The following is a 10,983-nucleotide window of genomic DNA, read 5'->3' as shown; positions in this document are numbered from 1 at the left end:
CACACACACACACACACACACACACACACACACACACACACACACACACACAGGTGCACAGCCAACCTCGGCTGCATCAAAGAGTGGTACTTCGTTCTCTGGACTCGTGGCACGTAGACGTGCTGCTCCTAGTGTCGGCACCTTGCAAGCACAGCAGTCACCTTCCAACCTCTGGCCCCCCACCCCCCAAGCTCCTGGCGCTCAGTCGCAGTTATTTTGCAGGACGGAGGGGACCGCTGTCTGTTCACTTTGACTCATTACAGCATCTCAGGAGTTTGCGCTCTATTTCGCTCTCTCTCTTTCTCTCTCTCACCTCCTTTCTCTAGGAGGTTCAGCGTTCGCTTCCCGCAAAACTGTCTATGCTCCACAAAAGACACGAGACTGGTTGCTTTACCGAACCACATAGGGCTGCCTTGCGTCCCGGTGATGTGGCTGGTGGCGCACAGCCGATACAGCATTGAAGGAATCCCTCTGTATGTGAAGAAACCGCCCCAGTAACGATAAAAAAAACACGGAGGAACAGCTGCCGGAACCGGTGTCGGCTGGGACGCGAACATTTCGACAAGAATGCATCTCTTCAGTGCCATGTTCCTACTTGTGATGTTAGCTGTCATGCCCGGTGAGGTAAGGACGCATGTATACGATGAATAAGCATTGCTCAAAAGTTCCTGAAGGACCTATTTACGAATCTCAAAATTGACATTATACCTGTGAACCAACGCTTTGATTGGAACAACATCGCAATTTCAAAGAAGGTAAAATATGTTAAACGACTGCGAAGACCTATTAATCCGAAAATATCGCAGTTCAGTCTGCAATCTATCATGCTACTGAAACATAGAGAGAAAGTTCAAGCATAACAATAAGAACGGCTGTAACAGTCGATGGCATGTCCACGTAAACTAGAGCCCTTACACATTAAAAAAAAGAATATCGTCATGCAATTTATAGTCACTGCCTTAAGGGAATGGTAAGAATACATAAAGTACCATCTTCCTCTGACAGTAATTGATTTGTCGGCGCTCTGATGCTTTTGATGCCCTGGAGGTCGTTGTTTACAGATCTTCCTATCAACCTCTACATCAGTGACAGAGGGGTCCCGGGGCTCACCGAGAATCAGATATTGCGCTGTTTAAGCGTCACGCAACGAAGTGTGATTTGTGGCCGTGAATGCAAGACATGAGTAATTACTATACTGTACCAAACCAGCGCCAACAAATGGTTGTAGTTTCTGGGGATGTGTGCCTGCTTGTGTGGCGTGCTCTCGTGTATGACACTCGAGAAAAGCCGTGCCCATTTGGAAAAATGACGAGCTTTGATGTGACAGTTGTAAATTAAAGTGAAGGACGGTAAATCATTTGACCCAGAAAAGCTTTCGGCCAAGGCAAGAGCATTTGAACTTGCAGGGGTTCAGCTGGTCAACATACGTGCAGTGATGAGCATAACTCAGATGGATTAGAAAGTGTAACGTCTACAGAGAAGCCAGCTACAATTCTCCACATTTACTAGGATCACACAAACTAGCCAATGGTCCTTGTAGGTCAGCGCTGTTTATACCTTTAGTAACAAGCCAAGCTATATTCAGGACCGTGGACAGCGCTGTGTCGCGCCTGAGTCAATTTAGCACCGAAGACAGCGCCTCCATATACGTTGGAGGTGAGTATCACCATTTGGCAAAGGCCATCTAGAGGCCTCAGGGTCTTGCAGATATAACACCAAAGATCAAATGACACGGAATATATGTGCATTTACAAGGTCAGTGAAATACTCGACGTTAAAATGGTATGAAAAAAAAATAACAGTGAATAATATGGCCGTCACTCATGGATAATAGAATTGCATCAGCTCTCTATTACATTGTCTTCGATTGCATTTCTTTTTCAGAATGGCTCTTTAGGTATTTGCAGTAAATGTATACTGTTAAACTAATGGACTTTTCATCTCAAACATGAGCACAGCCTGTTACTCCATTTAGCTGTCGATTATCATTGTAAAATGCAGTATATTGTTGGAACTGTTCAGATTCATTAATATTTCGCATTGCATTTGCATTAGCCATACATCACTCATTTATGTTTACCAGCCGAGTAAACAATTACAATTGACCTGTAAAAGGAGGGAAAGCTGTTGTGCGTTTTCAATTTATAGGAGATGAGTAGATGTGCCATACACCTGGTTGGTAGATTTAAAATAAATCATGTACAGCACAGCTGGTATTAGAAGAGAACTGTGTGTAACTCCTAGAGTGGTAACAACGTGAAAAACTCTCATTTATTTTCAAGCACAACCCCAGCATGATTAAACTTCCCTGATGCTTAATTATGGAGTAAAAACTCATATATTCTAATCCAAACCAAAAAATTTGGCCAAAATTGGAGGAAATTTGTAAATTACACAACTTTCTCTGTTCAACAAATACTCACACGGCATCACAGATGCACTTCAATAAATGGTAAACACTTGCAAATGTGATCCTGACAACGTAACTGATGATACAGTTTTATATCTCAACCTCTTCTTCAGTGGGTTTATATAGTAGCTGCCTTTGGGGGACAATTTGTTGTAAGTGTTTACATTAAATATTGAAAGGTTTGAAAGAAAATATGACACCACCCATCGTCTTAAGATTGCATTGCAAACATAAAGTATTGATGAATTCTTGCATATGTACTGCAACGGGGATAACACTCCAGCAGAGCTCATATCCACAGTAAGCTTCAGTCACAGTTTCAACACAGGCTTTTATGAAATATTTAGACAGCTTTAATGAGACAGATGCACTTGTTCGTTCACTGCGTGTGTTTGTTAAGTGCCCATAAAGCCCAGGGGTCCTTAGTGCCACTGATATAAATGGGCACCTGTTTGACCTTGGCACAGATGTCTTGCTATAATGTGCACACCAAGTGACGCATGACAGAATGCAGGTAAACTCAATCAAGAGCTAGGATTTACATCAATATGTGATACTGCATGTATTGTATACTTTGTTTGTTTCATCATTAACAAGATAGGGAGTGTAATGTATTGCAGCTTGGAAAATTACTCTAATGTAATACATTAAAAATAATGAATTATTGAATTGAAATAAAGATGAATAATAAGGTGACTTCTTCATCAATAGATATAACTTTAATGTTACAATCAAAGACTTGAGAAGAATACTATATTCCTGCTCGACAATCAAGCTCTTTTAAAAAGCATGCAAGGGGCCTGATGGGGATGTAATGTGTATTTTGTTCCAATTAAACAAATGATTTATTTGTTTCATTTTCTAGAGCAGCACAATAACTGGTTAAGGCGTAGTGATTGGTTCGTGTACTTTCTCTCTTAGGCTTTGGGGGCAAGGAAAATAAATAAATTGATAAATAAATAAATAAATACAAACGCTTCTATCCCAGACGAGTGAGTGAGTGCCAGAGAAATGCCTTTATTGGTTTAAGATTCCTCACCTTGAAGCCTGCCGATAATAGTGTGGTTGAGACTGATGGAAATGAACACTTGCTTTGGTGTTTTGCCGTTGAGACACAAAGTGCATTGGGGGAGAAATCCTTGTTGTTCTCAAAGAGGGAGACAGGAGCCTGTGTAAGCAATTGGCTAGATTCTTCAGTAATTTTCTTGATCCCTTCTGTCGCCAGTGATCATGATAAACAACCAATTTGAAAATACTACCCTGTAAGACCTTGTTAAATTTTGTTTCCTCATTCTAGTTTGGTGTCATGATTGTAGGAGGAACTTGCCCAGCCAGGGCCAATTTATAGCTGAAAGGCGAGCAGTGTAACAGAACAAGCACTTGTAAATCAGGCTGCTGTTTAAAACATCATTTGGCACAAACATTACGTTTATTTACATTCAGCTAATTATACAGTAGTTTAGCGATGCAGCATAAGTGTCAGAGAAACTAGATGCTTTTAGTAACACAAGTGCAAAAAACAGTAACGATAATGCTGTAAGCTGACCTGATGTAAAGCTGTTTACAGTGCTTCTACATGTGAGGACAAAAAGGACAGACCTTTGTTCATTCAGAGTCAGACAGGACAAAAAGCTTGGTTGGCGAATGTCCACATGAGACAGTTTTAAATAATCCACCACCCTGGCATTGACCCTTTGAAAAAAATGGCTTTGCCTGGTGCCAGCTGAATGAGAGCAAAGCTACATGATCATAATAAAAACCCTTCCCTAGACACGAATGTGACAGAGCCATGTTAAATCTTCATCCTCGTCTCCACACCAAAAGCCTATTACAGTAGAAATCTAAGAGAAAAAAATTGTATGTCAGAAATATTTCTTTATAGAAATTCTCCCACTGCCATTATTATCAGAGAACCCACTAGGCAAAGGTTTATATAAATGTTGAGAAAACAGACGTGTAGCTGGATAATGTTCTAAGAATAGAGATGTGAATCTATGTTTTCCAGGAAGAAGGACACTAAGTAGCACGCTGGACTGAGTGTGCTCTGCCAAGCCGCATCATAACCTCCAACTAGAGAATTAAACAAATGAAAAGCTGCAGGAGCATGGGTGTAAATCTGCCAGCGAGAGGCAAAGACACAGCTGATAAAATCACCTTGCTGGACTAGACAGCTCCAGAGCTTGAATGAATTATTAACACTGCATGACCACACAAGCCCATGTAATTAGAAGGTCAAGCAGCAACAAAGATATATCTTCATACGCCAAGAGCATTACATAGTATGGGTGTAGCTTACACATAACTGATGAGTCAATTGACTCACTGCTAAAAAAATGTGGTTTTAAAGACATATTTTGCGTTACATGGCAACAATATGTAAGTTTACTGTAAATTTCATCCGTTTCTTGAATAAAACACCACATAATTACCTATGTGAACTAATACCTGTGTTGCCTGTGACTCAGAAGCAATCATGTTTAGCATGATGTGGGTGAGTAAGTGAGCAGGCAGGGTTATATTAGCCTCTGTGCATCCACTTTCATGCGCTCCCCATCAATATACAAAGGTGCTGCTTCACAATCAGCCACAGATAATGAGGTTGCGTTATATCTGATTCACTGCTGCTTGGAGAGATTGAGTAGTATGTGCTTGTGTCATGACTGATTAGGGTAGGGCCTGAATTAGGGCACGATAATGATACCACATTGTGTGAGAGATTTGTTTTATAAAAGAGATACTGCTTAAGAAAGGGGCTGATGCACTGAGAGCTATCGAGCCTTTGTGCTGTCCACTGTTCACTCCCTCATCTTAATGTTTGATGTGCTTTCATGTAGCCTGCTGCTTAATCATCAGAGGCGTTTTTATGTGTGTGTGATCGCGTTTGCAGGGACAAATAATCTTCACAAGCACCGACACTGTATGGATTCACAGCTAAGAACGGAAATCAGGACTTGAAGAGGTTATTTTTTTTGCTGTAAGACTTTTTTTTTTTTAAAAACCCTTAAATTCAGTTTGACTCAGTTTTCATTGTAAAGTAAAGACCCCACAATAAAAAACCCCAGCAATCAGATGACCCCACTATGAGCAAATGAGTTGTAAAATTAAAGTTGAAAGTTGGGACAGCTGTGAATGATGCCGGTTATATTTAGATCAAGTAGTACTGTGCAGGGACAGATAAAGGAAGGTTATTGTGCTTTTTGAGTTCTTAATGATGATTTACCTGCTCTTCATCACTTTGTTCGCAACTCACTCCTGGGTGACTTAGGTTCTGATGATGCTGGGGAGTTTATTTGAGGTGTGTCTCAATGACAAAGTGAAACGGGTAGCTGATTTTACTACTGCGGTGCCTTGGATGAGCCTCATAGGCAGGCAGTGGTCTGCATGGTAATTGGTTAACGGGTGCACTGCTGAGTAGAGAAGCATGTGAGGTCAGTGGCCTGACTCTCAGACTAATACTGCCTCCCTGTCATGATTGCCTCCAGAGGTAGAGCTAGCACAAGCTTGGCCATACCTCTTCATATGGAATAACCTTTTTACACAGGTTATGTGTTTGTTTTGTTTGCTTTTGCAATTGCCAAACCAAAAAATAGGTTTTGTAAAACCTTCAACACACTTGGCAGACATTTAAATATTACTTGAAAAGGGGCTTGCCAGCATCAAATAGAACATTACAGTTTAGTTTCACTTTAAATGACCGCTTACTCATTCCGAGTCACAAACTGTCCACTACATTTGCTCAAGGCATGTGTGGGCCCTAAATGACCTCTATTGCTGTTTTCTGTCGTGTTGAAAATCCAGCAGCCTGCTGTCGTATAACAACCATTAGAATTCACATGGACCAAGCTGTCTGACTGGAGGACAGATTGCAATCACTATTAGAAAGCTTAGCTTTGTCATTTCTACATAAATGGTTGGTTAACCTGACATTTAACCAGCAATAACTGGATGATTAAAAAAAAAAATCATACAGGAGACCTAAAAAATATTTTGAAATTATGTCCCCCTCCTTGACTCCTGATCTCTCTTCTATAGCATTTACAATGTTTGACTCATGCATAAATAATTTCTCAAAACATTCTGGCTGCTAATATAACGCATAGGATGTTATTTGTATGCTTCCTGTCGACAGAGTATAGAAGCATCGGCTTGACTGGTGGGATGAATATCATCCCTATATCGCATTCTCTACCCCACTTTCTCTCTTTCCTTCTGTGTGAGTGTGCTCGAGGGTGCAGGACTCCCAGAGGTTTATGTCTGTGACTCTAAGCAAGAGTGACATTTCTCTGACAACACCCAGCACAGACACACATGCACCTCTACGCACACTCTTTCTTCTCGCAAATACACATTGTCTTTGTCTCCTTTTCTCTCTCGCCTTTGCGCTCTAGTTTCCAAGCATGTCAGCAATCGGATCCACAGTAGACAAAGAGCCAGACAATTCACAGAATCGATTCAAACAAACGTGGCTAAAGCTATTAAGGCTGCTGAAGTGCATGGTCTAAGCGACAGATGCCAATTAGTGCACAGACGTGCTTGATCATTTGGTCAGTGCTGAACACACAGCTGCCTGTAATAAGGATAACAACACATGTAGCCCTAGTAACAGTCACTATGGGAGTGACCCAGTGTTTTGGGGTGTACGTGAGTGTGGGTTTGTGTGTGCCAATCGGCTCTTTTTTTAAAAAATTTATTTATTTTTTTGCATTGCAGTAGGCACCTCCTGACCAGCTCTCTGTACGACCTTGCTTTCCCCTGCTCGATGAATCTTTTATGAGCCTGGCAATGTGGGTTTCTGTGTAGAAGATTGGAATATAAATATGGCTGTTGCGCCTAGAGCTCCTCTTCCCGCTCTGATACAAAAGCTTTCATAAGACTGAGCAGATTGGGCAAGCTGCTACTTGAATGTTGCTCTTTACATTTCTTCACTTTTATTGGAAGAAACACATCAAGGAGCGTTGTGCATTCAAAAACACCAGTCACAGATTGTGCCTCTACCTGCTCGCTCATATCGTTAGGCAACATACAAACTTGTTTCTTTTAAAAGCGGTTGGTTTTCACGTCAGATTCTCAGTCGTGGATTTTGTTTTCCTTTTGAACGTCCTAGTTAATTGCTGACATCCATCGTATGAAGCAGAGAGCTGTAGCAGTAACTGACACTAAATGAGGGGTGATAAACAAGTGACAGAGTAAATGTTGGTTGAATTGCTCAAACTGTGCTATCCTTCGTCTTCTCTCTCATTTCCCTTTCATCTCCTCAGTTTTTCGTCTCTTCCTGCTTCTACTTCTCGTGATCCCTGCTACCTTTGTTCCATCGAATCGTCTGCTCGCCGCCATGTGTGACTGTGACAGCATTGCCTCCCATGTTGAAAGCTAACTCAATTGCAGGGTGATCATTTTGGGTAATGAAGGATGAGAGCTATACAGCACAGTAGAGGAGGAAGTAGAAGGCAAGAGGAACCATTTAATCGATGTGTTTTCCACGTGGCACTGTCACAGCCACTCAGTAGGGCCATTGATGAGGGAGACTCACTTTCTCTGACTGTGCCAGGGCTTAAAGGCTCCAGTCAGGGAGGCGTGGGAGCCCAGCAGCGACCAGACACTGCTGCATATCAAGCAGGCTGGCAATGCTGCTCTTTGCAGCCCCACGGTGAGCAAGGTAGAAAGGTCCTTTGATAAAGACACTACATGCCGGAGAGGGGGCGATAACAAGATGATCCAGTGGAAGGAACTCCAGCTTGCATTACATTATGATAGCTGAGCCTAAACCCCCAGGATTTCTCCAACTCTATAAAACATACATGGACACATTAGTGCGCAGTACTGGATGTGAATGCAACATCTGGAAGTAGAGACCATGATGCAGCTAAAAACCAAAACATGAATATATATTAACCAAGAACTATGATATGCACAGGACATTGGTTTATTTCATGACACTGCTGAATGTCCTGAAATGAGTAGGGTCATGGATAACACAATGCTAGATTAGAAAGCTCAGGTTTAGATAAGCCTGTTAGAGCAAAGCAACTTTTCATAACAAAAATGTTTTCATCTTTTTCTTTGGGTGCCTTGAAAAGCGCTGTATAAATCCAATCCATTATTATTATTATTATTTAAAAAAAAAATAATGGCAGTCTCAGAAACACGAAGACATCCTGCACAAAGGACAAAATGTACTTCAAGTACTGAAAAGAAAGCATCCTTTCCCCCCTCTTGTCCCTTAGCAATACTCTTGGAAATGCGTATGCATATTGCATCTAAATTATATTAAAGCTACTCTGTGTGTGAGTGTGTGTGTGTGTGTGTGTGTGTGTAGGAAAAAGTGTAGTTCCAAAAGCTAATCCACTATAACCGAGACCATATAGTGTGCATGCATACGTTTTTGCCACACAGGCACACACACTGTGGACAGATGCTGTGAACTAAAGCTGCTGTGTTGATCAGGGTTGGTGGGCAGTATCAGTACAAAGTGAAAGGATGTGAACTGAGTTTGAATTAGTGCCCAGTGGAGTAGCTGAGCAGGGCAGCATGGCTGGTAAGTGAGTGTGTGATAGAAAGAGAGAGAGAGAAACTGAAAAGACAGTGAAAGACAGAGTAGAGTTACTGAAAATGAAAACTCAGATTGTGAGCAGGGACAGAAGGAGAAATAGTCAGGGGGAGCCTTACGACTGTGTCTGCAGGGTTTTTATCTCTCGCATCTTGAACGAGAAGAGAATAATAATTAGAGGCCTACCACTTTGTCATTGTGATTTTATTCCCCTCACTGGCAACGACACTCTTTTGCAGATTGTCTTTAATTAGCTTCACATCGCTTAATCAATACGGCCATGACCATGACAAAACAATGACATGTGCATCCTGTCGCTTGGGAGGGGGAGGCACAGGAAGCAGCAGGATGAGTGTTGACAGACAAGATGCGACAAGAATGTGATGTAGAGTGGCATTTTTGTTGGAGGAGGGAAAAAAAGGCGCCATGCTCTGATAAAAACCTGCTCTCATGATGATTAGAGTCCACACTTGTTTGTCTACTTTTGAGTTTATGTGTGTGTGTGTGTGTGTGTGTGTGTGTGTGTGTGTGTGTGTGTGTGTGTGTGTGTGTGTGTGTGTGTGTGTGTGTGTGTGTAGATGAGCTGCATGATAACTATGTCTGTATCTCGTTGCATAACAAGGTGAGAAAAGCAAGCAGGTTGAAGTACTGCTGTGTATCAGGCAGCAGTGATAGTCATGTCAAACTATGAAATGGGATCTAATGCAGTATTTCTTGTTATATGGTATGAGCAGCAGAGCTGAGTGCTTTAGCCACACTAATGGTGATGTGATGAATAGGTATTCAGGAGAGGTCTCTCTCTTTACGCCTTAGTGCCTCAGGCTACCGGCCCTCTCGGCCCAGCTCTCATCTCTTACTCTTCTCAGTGAGAGTAACAGCTTGCAATGAGCTGGTGCAAGTATCTTCACAGAAGAATACATCTCACATGTCATCCACATTTTTCTACTTGGCATGTCAGGATCAATATCTGCAGCTGCCATACTTAAAATCAGGGCTAAACTTTTCCAAACAGCCCAGAAGGAGGGTATTACGTGTGAACTGTGGGGCTCCTTTCAAAGTAAAACTAACCGATTTGTGCCCATACATAGTTTGATGAATTAAGAGGTCATTTAAAATGAGGAAAAAAAATCTAAGCATAAAGGATTTGGATTTTGGTAACTGCTTATAAGTGGAAGTTATCAAGGAAATTAGAAAATGTAATTATTATTGACTGCATCTCGGAAGGGCCATCTTTAATCATAAGTCTTTCCTTTTCAAAATGACACAAATACTCAGTTGTTGTTCAGATGTGGGTCCTTGCACGGGTGTCGTTAAAATTTAAATGAATGATTTAGTCTATGAGGAGAAAAAATATCACCAGAATTCTTTTCCCTGTTATTAGAAACTCCTTTGTTTAAAGGGTAGATCTTATTTTGAATGCATTTTACCCATGGCAATCAGCTAAAAGTCAACAATGGTTTGTCCAATGAGGATCGAGCAGTATAGGAGACTGCCATGTCCTAAAGACCACCAATGAAAGTAATTATGTTATTGATTAGCAAAGAAAGGTGGTGCTTGGTGCTGCATGAAATATTAGTGCAAAGAATGACCTTTCTCTTATCCTATCTGAACGCAGACATTCGCTCACGAGTTGCACTGCAGATCTTGCAGTGCCTTCATTGTGAAACGCAGGCTGCACAACATCTTGCATCAACAGAATTTCTGCAGACAAATCCACAAAGCTGCTTGTCTTTGTTTAGCACACAGACAAACTCACATAAATCCTGCAGTGTAATTCATATGTTTGAAGAAGAACTGACTAGAGACAGTAACATAGCAAATGCTACTACAGTTATTAGTTTACGGCTTTGTAACTGCAAAACATTACATCTGTTGCTGAGAGATCCAGACTAATGTCCCATGTGGTATAGCAGAAGACGTTATAACTACTCTTTACCATTAGGGCCTATCCACCCTCCTCCCACTATCACCTCCCCACTCACTTAACTCACCCAATCTTCTCATCTCACACTTGACTAACTCCACA

At 41.5% G+C, this 10,983-nt stretch overlaps 1 protein-coding gene across 1 annotated transcript in view; it reads left to right on the top strand.

The window, feature by feature from the left end:
* The first annotated feature begins 156 nt into the window (after positions 1 to 156).
* The window catches only part of olfm2a (olfactomedin 2a), a 40,816-nt gene continuing 29,989 nt past the window's right edge, over positions 157 to 10,983 (top strand). The window contains exon 1 of the mRNA XM_005939875.3: positions 157 to 624. Within this exon, the coding sequence (XP_005939937.1) occupies positions 568 to 624 (57 nt within the window). The 5' untranslated portion in view covers positions 157 to 567. The remainder of the gene's footprint in view (positions 625 to 10,983) is intronic.

The sequence above is a fragment of the Haplochromis burtoni genome, unplaced genomic scaffold, assembly GCF_018398535.1.
Source record: "Haplochromis burtoni strain Fernald_Lab_line unplaced genomic scaffold, NCSU_Asbu1 Contig_21, whole genome shotgun sequence".
Lineage (NCBI taxonomy): Eukaryota > Metazoa > Chordata > Actinopteri > Cichliformes > Cichlidae > Haplochromis > Haplochromis burtoni.
This window is presented reverse-complemented; position numbering and strand designations above follow the sequence as displayed.